The 25,031-nt window shown below is 37.9% G+C and overlaps 1 protein-coding gene across 1 annotated transcript in view; it reads right to left on the bottom strand.

The window, feature by feature from the left end:
* GPC3 (glypican 3) overlaps positions 1-25,031 on the bottom strand; it is a 450,385-nt gene that overhangs the window by 400,954 nt on the left and 24,400 nt on the right. Inside the window, exon 2 of the mRNA XM_030933937.1 lies at positions 16,666-16,827. Coding sequence (XP_030789797.1) covers positions 16,666-16,827 — 162 coding nt within the window. The remainder of the gene's footprint in view (positions 1-16,665; positions 16,828-25,031) is intronic.

A 25,031-nucleotide genomic window follows, 5' to 3' on the forward strand; every position in this document is an offset into this window, starting at 1 on the left:
CATTTTATAGATGAAGAAAATGAGGCCCAGACAGGTTAAGTGGTTAGCTCAAGGTCACACACCTTGCACATGACATAAACAGGACAAGAAATCAAAGGTAAAAGTTTTCCACACGTGCCTAAACCCCTAGGATAAAAAATATCACAGCTCTCTCACCTTGACTTAAAAGTACTAACAACGGCTTGTGAAAAATGAAAAGCCTTGAAGGAAGGCAGAATAAAAATCTGAGAGACAATCACTGATCTTTTATCTTCTAGACTTCAAGCTGAATCAAGTTCTTCAAAGAAAACCCAATAAAGCCCAGACATTTTCATCATAACAAAATAAATAATTCAGTCGGGCTTTAGAGGGCTCCTGCATTTTGATTGGCTATTTGATATATTTGTGACTTAGCCACCACTAAACTGATTAAAGCTAACCTGATTGACGCAGTGATGTTGACAGAGCCTCTGACACTGACAGTTATGGATGGAAAGTGTAAATAACAATAAATAACCTGGAGCTTCCACATTTACTCCTAATGGAGAATTTAGCACTTTCAAAAGTCAAACGCCTGATAGGCTAAAAATTACAGCCTTTGGTCTATCTGGCGCCAAAGAAACTGCTGAAATTCATCACCCCTCCTCTCTTTAGGAAGATATCCACAGAGCCTCAGGTTCTTCCAGGCAGACAGACAGACAGGTTTGATTTTTTTTTTTTTAACACTCAGACTCTTTGAGCTGCAAGGGGCTGTAGAAATTATCTGGTCTAACCCCACATCTTATATATGGGAAAACCAAAGCTCAGAGAAATGAAATTGATTGTCCAAGGTCATCCAGTGAGTCATGATGGCATGAGAGCCACAATCCATGTCCTCTTACTCCCAGTCTAATGTTCTTGTCACCAGACCCCACAACAGGGAAAAGTCTCCACCTGACACACACAGCACATGTGCACACACAAAGACACACACATACGCATCCATTCTTAATTATAATAAACCTACAAAGATAATTGAAGCTATATTCTCTGAGCTAAATTTCTATTGGTGTCAATAGAAATAGATTTGAGGCAGACTCTCAGATAGAAAATTACATGCATTTTTTCAACTTCAAGTCCATCTTGTGATTACAAATTAATACCCCTATTTTAAACCACATCTGAAAATAACTGTAGAGAGTATGCACACACTCTTTGGTTGATCATCAGCATTGCTTTGAATGTGTACAGTACAATTTTATTGTTGTAAAAAAACCTACATGTATGAAATACGCAGGAAAAAAATGAGAAAGCCTATGCTCACCATAGTGACCTCTGGATGTTAGGATTCTGGGTGATTTTTATGTTCTATTTTATATTTATCAGAACTTAGTAACTTCTCTTCTAAAACAAACACCTATTATTTATGTAGTAAAGTGTCCTTATCAGCAGGACAGCAGAAGAGGAATATTAGAAATGTTGTAATAAAATATTTAGACATATAAACTCTCGGTATTTTTCAGGCTCCATAATAACTTCACAATATCAACTCATGGTCAACTAAGCTTATAACATAAAACATGTTCAATACGAATTTCCCTCCTGGGAAACTGAAAAGACTTATAGACCCAACGATCACCTCTTTCCATGTGCATATTTGGCCCACAGAACAGGTAGACCATTTTACGAAGTTACTGTCCCCAGATGGCTGCTCATTCAAATTCAGGAACAACTAGCTCAACAAACAGGATGTTTTCCTGGATCTTCACTAAGCCAAATTGATGAAGGGAAGGATGGTGAAGTGGGATTTATAACTACTTTCCAAAAATAACAAACACAAGCTAATGTTCATTGAGCACTCACTATATACTAGGCACCACCCTAAATTCAGTTTTATATGCATCATATCATTTATTCCTCACAAAATAACCATGTAAGGTTAGGTCCTATTATTGTTTTAGAGATGAAGAAATTGGGAGTTAGAGAGGTTTGGTAGACTCCCCCAAGTAACAAGATTCAAACCCAAGTCAATTTATTCCAGAATTCGTTCTCTTAAACACTACACTGCCTTTTATTATTTTTCCATACCTAGAGTAACTTAAACTCACTGCTAATAAAGTGTTTGCAAGTAGAGGTTCTATCAGGTTTGCTTTAATAAGCAAAGCTCATTGTAATTAGCAGCCTCAATTAATGGGCTTGCTCAAGTCCTTCAAGCAAGTTAAACGTGACTTCCTGCAATCTTATATACACTATTAATTTGTTAGCAGATTCTTTCTTCATAAATGGGATGAAAGTAAACTTCAGCCCAAGTCAAACTATCACAATATTCAAATTAACAGAGCCCAAGTTAATGAGAGTTCACTCTAGATCATTAATTTTTACAAAATATTTACCTCCTGCCTTGAGTTCACTTCTGCCATTTCAGCATTTATTGCCTGTATAGTTAATGTACAAACATATGTTTGCATTGTTACAGTTTTCACATAAAAGACTTCTGACCGCCTTCAAAAGAAGAAGAAAAAGCCCAACTATGGTCCTGCTTAATTGTGAGACATTTCTAACATAGTCTCTAAAGATCTGGGCTTTCACAATTTGTTGAAAATCTCACCTGGCACCAAGTAAATGTACAATAGAAGAAAATACTCAAGTTGGCGTATGTAACAAAAACTTCCATTCAATTTTCTTAAATAATTCTCCTTTCTTAAGCAAAGTTTAATGTTACAGGATTTGGGTGCCTGAATTAGTAGTTACCCTACCTCACTCCCCAAAACAAATAAGCATAATTACATTGCTTTCTACTAGGTCGCCTCTCTCATGTACATCCTACTAGCTCAAGTTCCAGACCAGCTACTGGCTCCTTATGTTGATTAGGTCAGGTCCCTGTCTAAATTCTTCCATGTCTACATTCAGACAGTAGAGAAAATAACAATTGTGCCACCAATTTTCAACTGGAAATGATTGAAAATACAATTATTGCATGCAAGGCACATTGAAATCCTTTAAGGAAAACTGCAGTGTATATAAATTATAATTGATTATACCTTGAAAATATTGAATATTTCTATTACTGTCTTCTTTACATGTCTAGTATAGTGTATATAAGCAAAAATTAGAGCTTCAGGAGTCTAGTTCAGTATTTGCTCTAAGTAGACTTCATGAGCAAGGAAATGACAGACCCACATGTTCCTCTAACACTACAGTGGCTACATTTTAACTAGGCCAAGAAAGAGAGGCCCTGTGTGGTATGGCTAACTACTTATGGGAGTAATTTCGCCATACAACTATAGCAAATTTATTTCAGTTCCAGATATCACTTTCCCCATTAACTCAGGAGACCAAAGGAGCATAACTGCTTTCCTTTCATCCCTGTCGAATGCAGCAAGTTTCTCAGGAAGCAAATACTATTTAAATCATTTTCATAATTCTAAAATGCCTGTAAGACAAGTCCAGGGTCTAATTATACCACTTAAATTTGTTGAAGATGTTTGGGTTTTTCTTTTTTTAATTTCAATAACGAAAGAGCCCAAGGGTTTAAAGCCCTAATAATCTAATAAACTTTGCTAAGTGAACATTGTAACAGATACGCCTGGATGGGATTTTGTAAATACCAGACAATTTCCCCTGATCTTTATCAGAGAAAAGAAGCCTAAATCTTTGGCAGGAAGAAATTAAATGTAGTGCAAAATAATAACATCTGGCCAGATTGTGTTTGTCAGGGTAGCAGCCCCTTTAGATGTCAGGCTGAAAAGTACTAAAATGAACTCTGAAGGGTGTGTGTGCAATTCTTTATGAGGCAATAGGAAAGGCTGCCACCCTGCCATAGAATACTCAGGGTACAATTAACTCACCCTAGTATGTCCCTACAGAGAATTGTTTCATATCAATGGAATTTGAAGCCTTCTGCCAAATAAAAGTTTGGGGCCACTCTTGGGGTGTTTTGTTTATTTCTCCATTACTGTGCAGATTCCTAACAGCACTTTCTATTTTTCAAAACCATCTATGATCATTTTAAGGAGTTTTAAAGCTTATTTTTATCTTCTAACTCCAAAGGAGACCATGTGGCTCAATGAAAAGGGCAATGACTTTGAAGTTAGAAACTTAATGCTGCCACTTGCTAGTTACATGGGCCTTGGACAAATTGCTTAATAGCTCTTAACCCCAGTTTCCACATCTGTAAAATGGGGATAATAATACCTAATTGTGTTATTACCATTACGAAGATTACTCAAGTCTAGCACATAGTACACTTTTAGTAAGATTAGTTAACTTTATTTCTCCTTCACTTAAGTAATCCGGGTAAGTTCAAATGTCTAACCTCACCAACCTTCCAGAGGTCTCTGACCTTCAAGAAGGCTTAATTTTTTGCAAGTTTACACTATCTTCTCCTCCCATTAAAACAAAAATAAAAAATCTCAAGGTTATATTTGAAATAATATGTGCATCATTTAAGCCTCTTCTTCCACTATAAGCCATCTCAATCATCTGGCAGAGATTGCCAGAAAGAACATACTTTGTTTTCCACTAATGATTACTTTGATGCATGAGATACTTTAATTGTTTTTCCTGTCTCTCTGTTTTTTTTTTTTTTTTTTTTTTTTTTTTTAATCTGGCATTTAGAGAGGGAGAACTATGGTCATCTCACAATTTTTTAAAAGGTTTTCCTAATAAACAACTCTTTCCAGAAATTGTACCACGAAACAATGCTAAGCCACTGATTTATCTGACAGGCCAGTATATCTCTTTCAAATGTTAATTGCTAGAAAGAGTACTGTTTTTCCAGGCACCAAAGAAGAGGAGTGTGGACAGCAATCTTTTGGGTTTTACCCCACCTACTACTCTGTTGGTAGAACAAGCACTTTGGCCTCACTGACTGGGTTTCTTAAGCTACCCTTCAAGGACTGGGGCATGTAGGAGTAAACACACACATTACATCAAAGAATAGTTCCAGGGCCCATTTCCCCAGCTGGGAAGGATGCCCAGAAACCACACTCCAGGCAAAGAGACTGGTGACAGGCTACATTTCACCACTCTCTAGAGCACTTTTCCAGCTACCAGGGCACAGGCTCCAGCGCATTTCTAGACCAAATTACTTCCTACTAAAAGGCCAGAAAGGTTTCAGATCCAGAGGAAGAAAGGCAATGCTGATATAGTACAGACTGATAAGTCTCAAGGGACAACTGAATAACAACTACAATAGTCATTAAAACTTTCAAAGCATTCTCATATATATTACCTCTTTTGATCCTCAAGAACTCCAGCAGGTTGGCAGGTCAGGTGTTACCATCTTGCATATAAGAAAACAAACTTAGAGACTTTGAATTACCTACCTATTTCCACACAGCTGGTGTCAGAACAGGAAATAGAACACATCTTTGACTCATGCTAAGGCCAATATCAATTAGTAAAGAATCAAAGAATATATTGGAAACCAAATTAAGATATTGATACATTTGACTGAAAGTATTTTTAAAACCCCACAAAAAAACAAAAACTTGAATTAACAAATCAGTTAAAGCAACTTATACAAAATGGGCTAGCATTCTGAATATACAAAGAACTGTTTGTTACAAATCAGCAAGAAAAGGACAACTAGTAAGGGACACGGTATACTTAAATTTTTCCAAATGAAAGAATATTAGTGAGAAAAATCACAAAATAAAAGGTACAAATGATCAACAAATCTCACTGGCAACCAAAAAGTACTATTTTTTTCGCCCAAACTGGGATTATGATAAAATGGCAAGGGGCAAATAGGAAAATGGACATTCTTACACTGCTAATCTCCATTTCACATTGTATGTCTGTATCAAAACATGTAATGTACCCCATGAATATTTACACCTACTAATGTACCCACAAAAATTAAAACTTAAAAAGTTTTTAAAAATAAGTAAAGTGAAAGCACATACAAACTTTATGGAAATCAAATAGGCAATAAATATGAGAAACCTTAAAAACTGCATAGCCTCTGACCCAGTGATTCCACTTCCAGGAATTTATCCTGAGGAAATCATTAAGGATGTGCATAAATATTTAATTACATGGACATTATTTAGTTCACTGTAGCTTACGGAAAGCAACCTACATTTCCAACAATAGAGAGGGTTAGATTAATAACATATGAAATATCCACAGTACTAAGTAAAGGGTAGCCCCTAGATACTGTATTTATATTGTGTTACAGAAGCATATTATTGACATGGAAAGAGGGCTACATGAAAAAGCAGTATAGTCAATTTTTTAAAAACTATACATACACATATGTATAAATAAAAAGCATGCAAGATGACATGTCAAAATGTTAACAGTAGTTATCCTCTAGTGGGTAGAATCAGGGTCATTTTATTTTCCACTTTTTTATTTCTTTGTGGTTTCTTCATTTTCTCTAATTAAAAAAGAAATACTTATTTGTGTAGTAAAAACTTGTTTTAAAAAAAAAAAAGATTATCCTGAAATAAATACTGCTGTATTACTTTCAAGGTCTCACATAATCAGGAATAAATAAACAATCCATTGGTCTCTAGAAACCTGCCTTAACAAATAGATAACAATACTTTCTACTGAACCTATGATTATTGATTTTTTAATGCACACTAAAAATTTTATTTTAAAAATTATTCTTTTAAATTGGTTAATGATTCCTCTCTACAATTTTGTTTAAACTATTCATTTATTTGACAAGTCCTTTTTTAAACTTGAGTCAACCTTAGTCCCACCTGTGTCTGATCAAATTCCTACACTCATGTCAAATCCCAATTTATTAGAGTCGATAAAGGAAGAACGACTATAAACAGATATAAGAATGAGAACCTTAACCTTTAACTTTGAAGAGTAGCAATAGTTGCCATTTATTAAGCACCTATTCTATACCAAGCAATATGGTAAATGCTTGACACAATTTATGGCTCACTTTCACAGCAGTGCTGTAAGGTTGTAATTATTATCCTTATTTTGTAAAAGGGGGTTGCGTAACTAGTAAAAGGGGGTTATGTAACAAGAGTATTTGAATACAGGACTATTTGACTCAAAAGACTATTCTGACATCATGCCTTCCACTAAAATATCAAATATAAAACTCTAAGGAAAGGTAAAGTTATGTGACTAGTCTCCAAATGTGATGCACTAGCAACAATATTGAGAGAGAACACATAGCACTATAGGAGAATAGCACAATTTAATTTCAGCAGTCTTGGATCTAGCAACTCAACTATTTAGCATTGGGTTAAGTTGCCCACATTACTAAACTCTCTTAGTTTTAGTTTCCTTATGGGATTAATACCACCTTTTTGAAGGGAAGCTGTCAAGATCCAAGTAAATACAAGTATGTCTGCTTGCTACAAGGCTTTCAAGAAAAGCGAGCTTCTCTTCCCTTCAGGTTCTTGTGAAAGGGTGGTAGGACACACAAGAATGTATTTGGACAAGCTGACAGGTGTCACCATTCTCATGGTTCTTATTCACAAGGTGCAAATCTGTGGCACTGAATCTTGTTCACAGTGTTCTGGGAAGAGCCCAGGTCATGCCGGAAGAAAAGACAACCAGAGTTATGAGGCCAGAAGCTGAGGCAGAGGCTTAGAGAAATAGATGTTCCATCTCAATGGGCAAGAAAAACCCCATTATCCAGACTTTTAAGATCTTATGTATGAGCAGCTTTTAAAACCTAGAAGTAAATGCTGCAGGCAACAGGACCTATCTTTTCTTTTCTGTTTGGTCATACTGGTAGTTGCTGCAGGGGAAGGGGAACAGTTAGGAATCTATTTCTATCAATACTACTTATTCTAATTTTGTGTGAGAGTGTATGTATATATATGTGTTCATTCAAACATTTACTGAGAGTTTACTGTCTCACCTGGGAACAGAGGGATATGGTAGAATAGACACAAGGCCTATCCACAGAAAGCTCATTCTTTAGTAAAGGATACCCATGTTAATCAAATAACCATACATACTCATGTACCACTGCAACCTGATGAGTGCTAGAAAGGAAAAGCACAGGTTCCCAGGAGAGGGAAGAAATGCAATCCAATAATGACATTTCAGTTAACTGGGTTCAGAACTATATGCTAAAGAACTTTTACCAAAGGAGAGGAGTGTCATAAGCATAACAATTTCCTTTCAACATTTTTGTTCTCCTTCCTCTCTTGATGTAATCCAGTGGAATCAGGTCTCCCTTTGCTGGTTAGATCTAAAGGCTACATTAACTCATTCAGACCACTAGGGGACCATTTAGAAACTGTATACTGTACGGTTTTAAATATACACATACACACACACACAGAGAAAAGAAAACACACAAAAATGTTACGAGTGGTTATGTCTGAATGATAGGATCATGAGTGGGTATTTAGCACATTTTGACATTAATTATATTAAAACATAAAAAATTATTTTAAAATGTATATATGCCAGACATGTGACATTCATTACTGTAAAGCAAAGATATTATATTTCATACATAAGTATGCTTATAAATACACAAGAGGGAATAATAAAAACAATGGCTACCATGCGTTTGATTCCTATGAGCCAGCATAGAGCTGAGTTTTTCACAGCACTCATCTGATTTAATTTTCTTTAATGAATGGCTCAAAGAGAAGTGGCCTGCCCTTGATCACAAAGAGAGGAAAGGGCAGAGTTGGGACTTAGACACCAGCCTGCCTGAAGCCAGACCACATGGCCATCACACTAAGCCCCTTGCTGCCTCCTAGGTGTTTGGCCCTTTCAAGAGGGAAGTCTAAGTGAGAGACTACAGGTGTAGACAAGGAGTCCAGAAAGGCTGGTATCTAATAGGCAATTAATAATTTGAATTTGGCCAGCCAGGCATGGTGGCTCACACCTGTAATTTTAACACTTTGGGAGGCCGAGGTAGGCAGATTGCTTGAGCCCAGGAGTTTGAGACCAGCCAGGGCAACATGGCGAAACCCCATCTCTACAAAAAAAAATGCAAAAATTAGCCCTGTGTGGTGGCACGTTCCTGTAGTCCTAGCTATTCAGGAGGCTGAAGTGGGAGGATCCCTTGAGCTCGGGAGGCGAAGGTTACAGTGAGTCAAGATAGTACCACTGCACTCCAGCCTGGGCAACAGAGAGAGAACCTGTCTCAAATAATAATAATAATAATAATTTGAGTTTGAGTTTAATTGAGAAAAAGATGTGCACTGATTTACCCAACTCCCTCCTCCGTTCTTCTCCTTGATCAACAGCATGTCTATCTGGAGAATTCATACAGCCAGTCTCCTCCAAGAACCTCTACCCTCTGGTTGGAGTTAATCTCTTCCAACCCCACACTACCATCTTTATGTGAATTTTCATACAAAAATTAGCCAGGCGTGATGGCGGGCGCCTGTACTCCCAGCTACTCAGGAGGCTGAAGCAGGAGAATCGCTTGAACCCAGGAGGCGGAGGTTGCAGTGAGCTGAGATCAGGCCACTGTACTCCAGCCTGGGTGACAGAGCGAGACTCCGTCTCAAAAAAAAGAAAAAAAAAGAAAAAAAAAAAGTTACTTTTCTGTTAAACAATGAAACTTCAGCTATAGGGACCCTGCACTTGTACAACCTGTCACAGAAGAGCCATGAGCGTTTTGCATTTTTTATTCTGTCTTCTTTTTCTTAAAGAAGGTCCCCCAATTATATAACTTTTGAGCACTACAAAACCTGGATCCACCTGTACTCCCCTTAGAAAACTGCTAAGGTTTTTTCTTACATTTCTCTTAGGATGTCTTGTACCCAAGTTATTTGTATACAAATGTCTGGGTTTCTGAATTTTGATCTACTTGAAGATAGGCATGAGGTAGTTTTTCTCTTTGAATCCCCCACAGTACCTGCCTTTAGACGTGCTCAGCCAATGTTTTTTTAATTAAATACAATAGAGTTCCCTTGCAAGGAGGACAGCTATAATTGAGGAGACTGCTTATGACCATGAGATAAAATACACAGAGGCTGTATAACACATACAGCACTGTTTTAAGGGCACAGGCTATGGAGTTGTACTTCCTGCGTTCAGTTCTTGTCTCTGCCATCTACTGGGTGCTACTTTAAACAAGTCACCTAATCTCTTTAAGCCTCCATTTTGTCAGTGATAAAATGAGACTAATGAAAGTACCCACCTCTTAGGGTTGTTGTGAGGTTTAAATCAGATAAGTAAAACACTTGAGAACAGAAAACTTCTCATTCATCTCTCTCCAATACAGTTCATGTTCAGAAAGGAGGTTTCTAATCCTCACCCAAGCCCTCAGCTTTCTTCTCTCCATACCAGACTGCCTACCCCCAACCAGACTCATTCAAACCCTGTCAAAATGCCCCCTAGAGCCTACATTCTTAATCATTACACTCCATTGGTGAACTGGGAAGCAAGGGAGGCTAAAGGCATGAAACCCAGGTATACATTTGCTAGTAGTCTAGATGTTAGCTGATGGAGCCTGGAACTGAAATCAGAGAGGAACTAAAATCAAAAGGCATCTGCATATGATAAATGAGATAACTGAGACCCATAGGGGGTCTCAGTTGGAATGTAGGAAAATGACATGGGAAGGATGCAGGAAGAAATGAGACCTGGTGACTGAAAAGTACAATGAAGGAAAAGGAGCAATACAGGTGCCTCAGCCCCTGGAAGCATCTCAGTCAGTAGAAGGAAAGCGGCTTTTAATTTCTATGTTACCACTTCCAGCTTAGAGGAAAATTGTTTCTACCTCCACTCCACTGACAAGAGAATTCAAATCTCTCAAACATATGCTTCATTACTCCAATATAAGGTACTTCAACTCAGTGAGACAGAAAGGAGGAGGAACATATGTTTTCAGAAAGCAAACAAATCCCACTTTGGGGGCTGGTGGGGAGGTAGAGAGTAAGCACTCTAGGCAAAAGTGGTGTTTTTCCTGGAAGCTTCTAGAGGGCAGGGACACTGTCCTTTAATGTGCTTTGTTGAGCCCACTAGTGAGAAAGGTGGGCAGTGATGATGACAGCAAGAGGAGGTGAGTTCAGAGCCCTGTTAAATCAAGGGCATGAGTTCAGGACCTTGTTCAATCAAGGGCGATGGGCTGGGGTAAAAGAGTTCATCTGCATAATCTCCTCACCTCATGGTTGGCCCCAGAATGGTCTCCGGCTGCACATTGAGTCGTTTTTCTAAGCTCTTTTCATTAAACAGTTTTCAGCCTAATGACTGACTTCTAAATCAATAGAGGGCCCAGGAAAGGTTTATAACTCCCCCAGCCTCTGGCTCTACTAAAGCCACAGAATTTTGAGACCGAATTGAATCCAAAAGTTTTTACTTTAAAACTGAAATGGCTTTAAACACTCAGTTTCCAGTTGGTTTTCCAATAACCCTAATAATTAAAGAATTGCATTTTTAAAAACTTTGTAACCAAAATATGCCTTTGAGTTGGTGCCATAAAAGTCCACTAATTAAAGCCAGCATCTTCTGGGCTCTGATGAGAAATTCACCCTTTTATAATGGGATTACTAGAGCTTTGCTGTACAGATGAGCGGTTTGATTAATAATTTACATTTTTGAGGATATATAACTTCACTCATGGCCGTGGTTTGAGTTCCTAAAATTATTCTATTTAGTTTAATGCTATTATATTTAGCTCCGGCAAATGAATTAAGTTTTGATTAGACATCAATGTAATTATTCTCTCCCATACATTATTTTTAACCAAGAAAGGGTTGTGACAGACTGGCGGGCAGTTAGAGTTGGGGATGCAATGGGGCTCAGCCTGCACAGAGCTGGAGTGTGGGCAGAACTGTCAGGCTAGTCAGGGGGAAAGAATTGTGAAATGGAGAAAAATGGCTCAGTACTCACTTAAAATCCCCACTACATAATAAAAACCAAATTAGCAAATGATTGAATCTCAAAAACATGTTTATCAACATTCAAGCAATTATTGAGTCACATATTAACTGTGAAGGAAAAAAGCTTTGCTTGAATAATGTCCCTAAACAGTTATTTCAAGCAGAAATGACTGGAGAAATTGCTATGAGCTGACAGAAAAGGGTATTCTAACCAAGGTCAATTTTATTTAGGGGGAGTGGGAGAGACAGGAATCTGACAGAAGAGAGTCTAAAAACTGCCAAGAGCTGCTGGAAACAGAGAATAAGGGAGAGAAACAACAGAAGCAGCACAGAAACATTGTCCTCCCCCCCATTCAGAGATGTCTTTTTCATCTCCACAGAAAGCAGGTAGAAGAAAGCAAGCTTGCCAATACTGAGTGAGGATCAACTGAAGATCTCCAGACTTATACCAACCTTTTCCTCCTCTCTGCCATAACAGTGTGGACCAAAAAATGCAATTAAAATATGGCCTGAACCGACAAACCCTTCCTGATCTAGCCGCTTATTCGTATATGAAATACACCAGATTCTAGCCAGAAGAGAAGCTTCAGGAAGCTGAAAAAAGGATTACTCCTGGCAGTATTGACACTTCAAACAGTACAGCTTCACATCCAAGAGTGCATAAAATAAACCCCTTTCTCAAAGAGTGTTTTGCCTAAGTACTCTTTCGTCTGTACACTGGAGCTGTTTGCACATATATCATCTATAAGTGGCAAAAGTTGTTGAAGTACATCATGAACTCCAGCCTTGTCGAGGTTAATGTCTGTAATGATAATGCATCATTTATTTGGCACCACCTGGGGTGAAGCGGTCCACATAAATGAGCTGTCTAGATAATGCATGCATATAGTGTTTTACAGTTTTCAAGATACTTTTACATTCATTATTTCTACTTTACAAACGTAAGCAGGACTGCAATTTTTATGTCCATTTTGCAGATAAGAAAACTGAGGCTATTGGAATCTAAATAACTGCCCCAAATCATAAAGCTCATAAATGCAGATCTAGAATTTGAACTTAGATTTTCTGATTCCAAGTCCAGTGTTTCTTTCACTGATCTTAAGCACTGAGGAAATTCATTTTAGCCATTTAAAATGGAAATATTAAGAAAAGGACAGTGAATGTAAGTTGAACTTTCCTTATTTACTTGTAATCACATTGTGAACATTGGACCTAATGTAATACAAGAGCCACTGTGGCCTGTAGGAGTATGGTCCTCTATTAAATGTCCCCAAGTGCCACATTTAGTGAGTTCTTGGATCCCCCCCTAGAAAGGCAGAAAATCAAGTGTGTGAAGACTACACATAAACATGGAACAGTAGTAGGCTCTAAGCAAGGACCCAAAAACCTTTCAGATGAGGTGATTTCCTGCTTAACCACTATTTTTCCTTTCTGATGAAGAGAGTTCAAGTTGTGGGATAGGCAACTTCCAAAAAAAGCAAGGTATTGCCGCATATAAAAGAGTCTATTATCACTCAAAGTCAGTGGTACCTTGGAGAAGACTAGAATTATCCAACGTCTGGAAAAGACCTGGATGTACCCCAAATACTTCTTGATAGTACAAGGCTGAAAATCATAATAAAATTCTGCAAAGAAAATAGAACTCAAGGTTTGAAGGTATACAGGTAGTAGTGAGATGATGAAAAATTCAGAATTCTATTCCATTTTTCTTCACAAGAACCACAAATTCAACTTCTCAATTTTGTTTTACCTCAAGTACATTCAGAACAAGCAAAGCCATGTCATATGATGGCTCAGAAGAAGCTGTGGCATCAATGAGTTTCCTCATCTGTAAAATGGAGATAATTACAGTACAGACCTTGTAGGGCTATTGGTAAAATTAAATGAGATAATTATGTAAAAGTAAGCATCATATAGTAGGCACTTAATAAATCTTCACTATTATTATCATCATAATTATTATAAGGTAGGGGAGAAGAAAAAGAGAAAGGAAAATCTACTTTCAGTGGAGATTTTCAGAAAGAATTAATTAAGCAGAAACAAAAAGTGATTGTGCTGCCTCATTTTACTAAGCACATCTAAGTAAATTAAATTTAGGAAACGAGGCAATGCAAAGATTGAAAATAAAGAACAACTTTTTTAAATGCTTCAATCATTATCAAAACAACATTAGCAATAGAGCACTCCAACCACTGTAGCAAAGGGCCCCAGGCACATTTATAAGGGCAAAGGCTTCCCGCAAATGAAGACATAAAATCCAAATCGAGGCAGTAAGGATTGCTCGTGGAACTGTGCACATATTTGCAGAAAGCACTCACTGCTTAAATACCCTCAATGTGGACTAGTGAAGGAATACTAAAGAGGTTGTGGATCTAGGCCAAGATCAAGATGAGCTTTCTTCAACTTCGTGTGATGAAGAAAATAGCTAGCAAAAGCTGTCATATCAAATTTCATGACTGAAGTACTGGGATGGTTTTCTCACTAATTTGGTCTACCAGAATATTGGGGAGGGGATGTATTTTAGGGGAAAAACAATTGTGTCTCCTAATTTCAATTCATTGGAATAACAAACGGTCATAAGAAAGAAAAAAGTGGATGCTCTCTTTTTCTTAGCAATTAATAATACATTATCTTATAGTGGTCCCCAGTTTGAAGTCCTGTCTCTCCAAATGTTTGCTACAAAAGGATTTAGGGGCAATGTCTTCTGCAACACTGTACAAGTGCCTTGAGGTCTGGGATCATGGTTTATTTATCTTTGTGAGGTTTATTTTTTCTAAAAGTGAGGCAGGAAAAGAATGAGAAGAGGGAGTGAAACAAGAAAAAGAATGAGTACAGATGGTGACAAGGTAAAGGGCACTAGCAATAATGAGCTCAGACATCATTTCATTGTCTCCAAGTTCCTTTGCTAGGGTTGTCCTTCTGTCTATCCCCACAATTCAAGAAAGTGTATGTGTGTGTGTGTATGTGTGTGTAAGTGAAAGAGAGACAGAGAGAAAGGGGGAGAGAGATACAATTAGTAGATGCTGCCCCATTTTCTACCCTCTGTTCGCAGGACTAGTATTCACCCTCCAAGCTATAGCAGGCTTATCTGGAAGCTAATCCAACCAAAATCTTGTCAGAACTTCTTTTCTCTCCTAGTCTCACATTTTTGCAGATGTAGAAAACACAGTACGCAAAGTGCAGAACTGGACAGAGGTGTAAATACTGACAGCCCGGGCCCTCAGATAGATAACCATGTCAGCTACTATGCATGTTAAAATACCAGTATGATCACTCTACCACTCCGCTCCAATCAGACAAGGATTATAAAGTAACATCTGTGAGCTTGGATATTCTGGGAATTAAACAAATCACTAGTACTCTGTTCTAAAAAGGGACCTTGATGCCCCAAAGAGTAAGACTCAACTCTCTGCTTCAACCCAATTCTCATGTCACATCATTTCTTCTCACCCCACTTTCATCCAACAGATCAACTCCAAAACCAATCTAAGAAGTTCATGAATGCTACATGTATTTTTAAAATCTGCCTAGATTATTCATTCTATCACCAAATTGTTAGTCTCAACAAACTCTTCACAAGAGTCTGACTGCATAAATAGGTTAACAAATACTTCAAGCTTATATGTTATACTTCGTATAATCAACCTAACATCCCCTGAGGCTTTGACCCAAGAAACTGTTGTGAATGTAGGCTTTATTCACTAAGCTAAACAATTTTCTTAGCTAATTCTAAAGATTTCATTCTAATACAAAAATAAGCTATAATCAACCCACCTTACAATTCAAAGAGGTTAATTCTTGTAACAGTGTCATAAATCTCAAGCTTTGCTATGTCAAGCAGTCAGAGTGTTATTTTTCTATCTGACCTCGATACTCTCTTGGTGAGGCAAGAAAAAGGTGGCTGATTCCCTCTGCTTGAAGAAGGATAGAAGAAAGCTCGATAATTAATTAATTACTAATTAATTGTGGATATCCATAATTAATTTTCCCAGTCACAGGAGACAGCCTATGGGGATAGTTAAAAGAATAGACTCTAAGAGCCATGCCACCTGGGTTCAAATCCTGCCTTTGCCATTTATTTATTAATTCTGGGGCCTTGAGCAAGTTACTTAATCATTCTGTGCCTTAGATTTCCATCAACAAAACAAGGATACTAATATGTACTCATAATTATATTGTGAGGATTAAAAGAATTAATACATGTAAACCACTTAAAAGGGTACCTAGTACACGGTGCCATATAAATGTTTGCTATTATCACCACCACCACCACCTCCATCATCATCATCATCTTCCTAGCTGGGTGTTAGAATTGAGGGAGGTGCTCCCCATCCTGCTATGATAGTCCTACAAGTTAGCAAGGAGAAGTGTCATTTCCTACCCATTCTGGCAATGCCACAACAGCTTCTTTCGCAATCATTCACAGGCATGGTAAGAAGTGAGAATCACAAAGAGAGGAGAGGACACCACTCACACAAATGGGAAAATGCTGGGCCAATAAGCCAGTGTCTGCCTCTTAAATGGAAATGGTCCTAGTGGTCAGAAGGAGTTCACATGTGTCCCACAAGCATCTGACTCATTCCTGGAGAAAACCAGGCTCAGTATTTAAGGAAACTTTTTGTTTTTGAACCCAGCTGAGATAAAATATTATTTATTCTTTCTGTAGAGATTTATAACCTTTATATACAGATAAACAGAATGTCCTTGAACAATGATTTTTTGACAATACTCACTTTTCCAAAGATTGAAATGAAGCTTCTCTGAAAATGTGATTTTTTAAACCAGAATTTCTCACTGGGAGGTTTTTAATATCAAGCATTAATGCTGGAATGGTAATTTATAAATTATACTTAGCATTTGAAAGCCCAGTGCCCAAATAATGATGCCATTGAGCAGCACATCTAAAATAATCCCCAGAACTCACCTTGGAAAACTGCAGCATTCTGAATAATTAAGAACTTGAGCTCCATACTTGCAGACTGAAGCAGCTGTTCCATGTTCAATCGTGCTGTTAGTTGGTATTTTTCTTCCATCTTTCTTGAGCAGCATGTTGGGCCCTTAGGGAGACATACTTGCAAATCTGATCCTGAAACAAACAAGGTTTTCATGTTTCAGTAAGCAGGATCTCTCTCACACCCACACCCACACCAGCCCCCCGCCACACACACTCTCACACATGGCAAACAGGGCAAACAATGCATTTCTTTTGAGATACAGTAAAATTTTGATTATTCAAAATTGTGTTTCATCTTAACTAATCCCTGCTTTCTCCCAATTGTCCTTATGGCTGACTCTTTTTGAATAACCATCAGAATTAATTGTCTAGGTTTGACTCATAAATTCTGCATAAACTAATTTATAGCACCAAAAACACATCATTGAACACCGATATTTAATTTGTCTTTTAAAAGATCAATCTTCACTCCTATAATTTATTTTTCCTGATTATAATATATGAATGAGAAGACAACCAAGAAACAATTTTCAAAATTCCAGTTATGATTTCCAAATGAAATGTATATCTGGCCAACCCAATACTGCTTTTCAGGATAAATGATCAAAACATCAATATCATATCAAAGCTGTGTTGTTTCTGTGTTAACTAAAGGTCTGAAGTAAGATACAGGTATTCAACAAATATTTATTAGGTGACTACTATATGCCAAGCACTGTGGTTGTAACAGTATACAAAGCAAAGTCCCTGCCCTCATGGAACTTACATTCTGGGAGACAGCAAACAAACAAAAATAGAAATATAATGTCAAAAGGTGATAAATACTATAGATAAAGTAAAACAAAGTAAGGAAAGGAAAACAAACTGTGGTATATCTATAAAATGGAATTCTATTTAGCCATAAAAAGGAATGAACCATTAATGCATACTACTGTAGGGACAAAACTCAAAAACAATATGCTATGTGAAAGAAGCCAGAACAAAAAGAAGCACACACTCTACAGTTCCATTTATACAAAAGTCTAAAAAATGGAAACTAATCTAGAGTGACAGAAGGTAGTTCAGTGGTTGTTAAGGGGGGATGGTGGGCAGGAGGGGTAGGAGAAAAGGTTTATAAAGAGTAGTGGGGAAACTCCAGGGAGTGATGGATATGTTCATTATTTTGATTGTGGTAATGGTTTCACAGGTGTATATGCGTGTCAAAATTATCAACTTGTACCCTTAAAATATGTATGGCTTATTATATATCAATTATGCCTCAATAAAGGTGTCAATTGTTTTATTTATTTATTTATTTTTATTTTTTATTTTTCTTGAGATGGAGTCTCACTCTTGTTGCCCAGGCTGGAGTGCAGTGGCACGATCTCAGCTCACTGCAACCTCTGCCTCCTGGGTTCAAGCAATTCTCCTGGCTTGTTTTTAATTTTTAAAAAGTAAAGTAAGGGAGACACAGAATGCAATGATTGCGGAGACTATTCTGTTTTTTATATGGTAGTCAGGGAAGGCTTCTTCCATAAGGTAACGTTTGAGGAGAGATGAGGGAGGTGAGGGTGAATCCCATGATTTTATATCCTCCACCAATACTAGCAAATATTAGGGCTCAGTGAATATTAAGACCAAACTCCTTCCTCTCTTCAATTCCTGTCTTATTCAAACTCTTTCTTTCTTTGAGATGGAGTTTCACTCTTGTTGTCCAGGCTGGAGTGCAGTGGTGCTATCTCCGCTCACTGCAACCTCCACCTCCCGGGTTCAAGCAATTCTCCTGCCTCAGCCTCCTGAGTAGCTGGGATTACAGGTGTCTGCCACCACACACGGCTAATTTTTTGTACTTTTAGTAGAGATGGGGTTTCACCATGTTGGGCAGGCTGGTCTCAAACTCCTGCCCTCAGGTGATCCACCCATCTAGGCCTCCCAAGTGCTGGGATTACAGGCATGAGCCACTGCCAAACTCTTTCTCCAATTAGCATTTGTTGATCTCCTTCTGTGGTGGCTGTGAATATGGGCATCTCAGATCTTCTACTGTGGGGAATGTAATTGACTAATGGTCCCAGCTGCTGCCCTTTGAATTCACCACCACATTGTGCCTAAGCCACATTCCCTGGGGGCTGCTCCCAGCCAATGACTGAGCATGGCAAAGATACTGAGCATGACAAAGTCATGTAACACAGGACTTTGCTCACAGGGAACTTTGACTTGAGGACTCCCCATTGACCCTGCCAAACTTTCTTAAACGGCACTGCAGTCTAAGATTCCTCCTACTCAAACTTCCTTTCTTTCCTCTCTCTTTCACAAGGGTCAGACCTGCACCATGGTCTGATGGCTTTTCTGGCCTCCTTCAGCTCCCTCCTCATTTTCCTTCATAAGTGTTTTACCCCAATAAGTCCCTTGCACATCTATTCCATATTGGATTAGATATGAATCCAACTGGCATCTGCTTCTCAGAGTACCCAATCTAACATACCTTCTATATGCCAGGCACTGTGCTACATGCTGGAGGTACAACTTTGAACAAGAGAAATTTAATCCCTTCTCCAAAGAAGCTCACTGTCTAAAGGGACTAGCAGAGATAAATAGCTAATGCATAGTAAATGAGTGCAATAAAGTAAACGAATAAGGTAGAATGAAAAAAAAAAATCTGTATATGGGATATAAGGATGACTCCCCTAAAGTTTTACAAGGTCCTCAGAAAAGCAAGTTTCAGTAAATCTTACTGAAGTCATACTAGAAAACATATTCAGACATTTTAGACAGCTTTTCAATAACTGGAGGTTTTATTTTTTTAAAAAAGGAGGGGAGACTAGTTAGCCCTAAGTCACCAGAAAATTTATTTTTATTACAACATCTTATTTCCCTAGGAATTTCAGTTGCTCATGTCCTTAATTTATGTGTCCAGATTTTCTTAATTTAGGAACAAAATTCATCAAGTTTTGCCTCACATGACATCACTGCTGGGGTCTAGGGTATTGACTCCAAGCTCTTCACTTCACCCTTCTCAAGGGATCTGCTGACAAAAGCAGTAAAGGAGATCACAGATAATACATATCACCAAACCGAACACAGCACTGTAATTTATAGTACTAGATGGAAAGGTGATATTTAATGTCAAAATACAATTTGGGGTCTGGAGACACAGAGTTCAGATTTATCTCCTATAAATGTCAATCTCAAATACAAGCCTTAGACTGATTTTCAATATGGTCTAAGCTTAAAACTTTATGATTATCTTCAGAAAAATTAAAGAAACAGCTAGTTCTAGCTCACTGTGTTCTTACTACATGAAGTTACAAAATGTAATGCTATTTTAGGAACAGGAACTGATACGGTTTACTGGACCAAGAAGGGAAAGAGTCCCCTCGTGTAAGAGTGGCTAATCTAAATTTAAACAATGCTGGTTGGGACAAATATGTAGACAAGAAAAATCCTATGTGGCATGTACTTTCACATACAAAGTTCCTGTTCATCTAGCAGGGCTTTATTTACTTTCTTGGTAAACCAATGCCCAAGTAGTACATGTTCAAAATATCATATTTAAATAAGTTCATAAAATTAATTGTTATAGATAATATCCTTTGTGTTTCTAAATCTGCATTGACAATGACTTCCAGTTTTCAGGAATGGTTGAGTTTATTTGGCAGGGTAACTGTTAGTACTGGTCCTATTCCCACCAGTTCTAGGTCAAATAAAAGGGCTCAGCTCTTTTCTCAGTGAAGTGCTATGAGTGGTTCAGATCTTAAAAGGTAACAAATTGTTGCTTGATGTACCTACATGGGTCGGGGAATGACTCTGTGAATTACCATGACACCAGTTTGATTTGCCTTTGATATGATAATTCATATAGTAATTTAGAGCTTGCATATAGTATGTCTCTTCCCTGAGTTGGGCAAGTCTCATCATTTTATAAACTCCCACCACCTGAAGAATCAGTTAAGTCAAAAATCTTTAAAAGAATAAAACTTCAAATGAGAAATTTTGGGAAAACATGTCAGATGTCATGAAGAAAGGTATATGCTATATCCAAACATAAGTGGATATGTTGCAATATTTACCCTCCCTCCCAGTTATTACTGCTTGGTTAATCAGTGAACTGGTACAATTGATCTATGGGCTAAAAGTCAGCCATATATTTAAGGAAATAAAACACCCATAAACTGATTAAGAATTCAGAATTTCCAAACCAGGAAGAAGAGAAATATATGCCAAAGGAAACGATATTTTGTATTAAGTAAATTTCTTTCTTTTTTTTTTTTTTTTTTTTTTTTTTTTTTTTGAGACAGAGTCTTGCTCTGTCGCCCAGGCTGGAAGGCTGGAGTGCAGTGGCCGGATCTCAGCTCACTGCAAGCTCCGCCTCCCGGGTTCACGCCATTCTCCTGCCTCAGCCTCCCAAGTAGCTGGGACTACAGGCGCCCGCCACCTCGCCCGGCTAGTTTTTTGTATTTTTTAGTAGAGACGGGGTTTCACCATGTTAGCCAGGATGGTCTTGATCTTGTGACCTCGTGATCCGCCCGTCTCGGCCTCCCAAAGTGCTGGGATTACAGGCTTGAGCCACCGCGCCCGACCATATTAAGTAAATTTCATATAAATTTCAGTAAATTTCACAGCCCAGCTTTTAAGAAAAGCCCCATCACAAGACAGCATGAGGAACAAAGAAGCCTAGGCGAGCTAGACATGCCTAAATGAAATGACAATAATGAAATATAACTATTTCAATGTATGGACATGTGCATGAAAGAAATAAAACAGAAAGAACACAGAAAGAAAGAAACAGAAAAAGAATTTAGAGGGAATCCTCATCAAGTAAACAAAGAATTAGCCTGAGAACTGAATCCCAAATGGAATGAAAAAAAGTAAAACCAAAAGCAGATGACTAAGGAGATAAGCCAAGAACTGGTATGTACTTGCATGAGTAAAAGCAGAAAGGTAAATTCAAGAAATAAGATGCCACCTACAAAAACACACTAAATACAAAAGCAGTCTTTAAATATACAAGGGACAAAGGAAAGTTAAAAGAAAATAACCTCTTTATTAGATATAAGGGACAAGTAATCGTGGAGCCCAGCTATCAAAGAGGGGTTCTCACTTTATTATTATTATTATTATTATTATTATTATTATTATTGTAAAAATGGAATTCAGCTGGGAAAAGGGAATAGAGGCAAGCAATATAGCCTGGGATGGAGATAAGGAGAAGACTTAGCAATTGACTATTCAAACGAGCTAGAAAGGTTCAGCTCTTTAGGGCTTAATAACTTGCATTCCCAGACGCTAAAAAAATTAACTGAAGTCATTACATGGCTGCTAGTTCCCATTTACATTGAAGGATTAAAAAGTACCTTCATACTATAATCTCCTCTCCTAGACTGTAAGTTCCTGAAGAGCAGAGAATGACTCCCATCTCCTTTGGGATACTCCTTCGCTCCCATTCAGCCCTGTGCACGTAGTGTTGAATTAATGAGGGCTACAGATTGAGAATACTAACAAAGAACTTTGTGTCTGTCTGTATCTAAGAAGAGCGAGTGGAAGCTGGGTGTGGTGGCTCACACCTGTAATCCCAGCACTTTGGGAGGCTGAAGTGGGAGGACCCCTTGAGCCCAGGAGTTTGAGACCAGCCTGGGCAACACAGTGAGACTCCATCTCTATAAAATATATAGTTTTTAAATGTAGCCAGGCACGGTAGTGCATGCCTGTGGTCACAGCTATTCGGGAGGCTGAGGAGGGAGGATCACTTGAGCTCAGAGGTCGACGCTGTAGTGAGCCGTGATGGCACCACTGCACTCCAGCCTGGGCAACAGAGTTAAGACCCAGCCTCAAAAAAAAAAAAAAAAAAAAAAAAAGATAAAAAAGAAAAAGAAGAAAAAATATCAAGTGGAGGCACCTGTACACTTAACTTCAATCTTGGAAAAATATTTTAAAATACCAAAAAAGTAAACTACCAATAGCCTGGCCAACATGGCAAAACCCCATCTCTACTAAAAAAAAAAAAAAAAAAAAATTAGCCAGGCATGGTGGCATGCGCCTGTAATCCCAGCTACTCGGGAGGCTGAGGCACGAGAATTGCTTGAACCCAAGAGGTGGAGGTTGCAGTGAGCCAAGATCAGGCCACTGTACTCCAGTCTGGGAGACAGAGTGAGACTTCGTCTCAAAAAAAAAAAAAAAAAAAAAAATCCGAACATCTTGAAGATACAATAAAGAGATGTTTCGCTTGAATGAACTATGACGTAATTTATTACTAATTATTTTAAGACAACTTCTCACACACATTGGGTCCAGCTTTGGGTCATATAAGTAAAAGGAGATATTTGAGCTATGGAAGCTTTTTCTCTGGGGGATTACTCCACTCCTAGAGGCTAACCACAGATGGTCCACAGAAGGCTCTCTCCTGAGGCATACTCTTGTGACAGGAGATCTTTTCAGGCCTGGCTACCTGTGGCTTGGCCTTCTTGACCTCCATCACAGGCTCTTTCCTTTGGGCCTACTTCTTGCTCTTTGTTGGCTCCATTTAAATATCTGACCTTTTAGACTGCTCCTGGTTTTCTTTAGCCACCTCCCCCAGGAGTGGGACTTCAGCTTCTCTTTGCCATGAAGTCCTATGCTTACCACATTCACTTGTAGACCCCATTCCAGGCTTAATCCCCATCCATACTTCGAAGAGGAAAGCCAACAGTGTGTATGGGGCTGTTTAAATGTGTCAGTTCTATTGGATTTTATTCCAAGTCAGCATTAATGGCTCCGAGGTTAGCATCATCACAGGCACTAGTAGGCAGCAAATAACAAAACACTTATGACTCCTCAGGTCAAGTTGTTTACAATTTAATCCTAGCCCTATCACTTGCTAGCTGCACAAGTAAGGGTAGGTTATTCAACCTCTACCTGACTTTTTACCCTTATCTATAACATGGGATCATCAATAGTACTTAACCTTATAGAGTTATTACAAAAAGTGAGATTATGCATGTGAAGCTCTTAGTCTTTTTGATACAAAGTAATTATTTGATATGTATTAATTAAAAGTAAACCAAAGATAAATTCATGCTGAGAGACTAGACTTTCACACAAAATAATAGCCAGAGAACAGTAAAAGTTGGTATATGGTTATGTGACAAAATATGCAGTATATGTTCTGAGATAGAAGAAATAGTCTACATTCTAATTAGGTTAGTGGTTACATGGGTGTACACATTTGTCAAAACTCATTGAACTCTTCACTTAAAATGAGTGCATGTTATTGTTTGTAAATTATATCTCAATAAAGTTGACTTTCAAAATATGTGATATAGATAACATTTGCTGGATAAGGGAATGCTTACCAGAGGCTCTAGGGGTCAAAGAAGACTTCCAGGAGAAGGTGAGGCTTGAGGTAGACCACAAAGAATGGAAAATATGTGGAAAGGCCAATGGGTGAAATGTGTTTGGAAACAGTGGAATAACGGGGCAAAGCTAACATAACTGGAGACAGGCTAGACCCTAGGGCGTAATAGCTTATCAGGTAAGACAGGCTCAAATTTGAAGGGCCTTGAATGCAGGCAGAGGCCTGTGGGCTTGACTCCTAGGCAGTAATGGACCACTGGAGGTTCTCAAGCAGAGACATAATATGATGAAGAGTGCTGTTTAGGAAGATTAGTCATACAGCTTGAAATTGGGAAATGGACTAAATAATCCCTCAAGGTCACTTCCAGGTTTCTGATTCTCTAATTACCTTTATTATGTTCTATATGTTGGTTATTTTACTAGACTGCAATTTTGGTTAATGACTACAAATTGTCAAAAATCACATTAAAGAACAGAAGAACTATTAATGTAGACCTTGATCCTTACACTTTTCTAAGAGCAGATAAAGCATATTCAAACAGCAACAGAAGAGAATGAATCGTCAGGGCTCAGTAACAATGAAAATGGAAATCTTTTCTATATATATATGATGATTTGACACATTTCATTGCCAAGGTCTGCTTTACGAATGGCAGATTATATTTTTTGCTAACGAAGGTACTTTGTGCTGAAAATAATAATGCAATGTTATCATTAAATTAATATTAAACAAAGGAATTAATGATATCCCAAACTGGTTGCTTCATGACTTGTAGGGAAAATAATAGATGCCTAATAAAATCATTCAAAGGATTAAGCACAGATTGCTCTGCTAATGAACCAAAAAAAGCCATAACAGGCATTTTTTAAAAGGTATTTTTTTAAACGCAGGACAAGTCAATTTGCCATCCAAAAATATGAACTAATTTCCTTAGCATATAATAGTGACATGCTATTAGAATGACATCTTTTCCCCTAATTAATCATTATCTAAATCAAATCTTACACACGCTCATTTAATTTCTCACTAA

This window comes from Rhinopithecus roxellana, chromosome 7, assembly GCF_007565055.1.
Source record: "Rhinopithecus roxellana isolate Shanxi Qingling chromosome 7, ASM756505v1, whole genome shotgun sequence".
Classification (NCBI taxonomy): Eukaryota; Metazoa; Chordata; class Mammalia; order Primates; family Cercopithecidae; genus Rhinopithecus; species Rhinopithecus roxellana.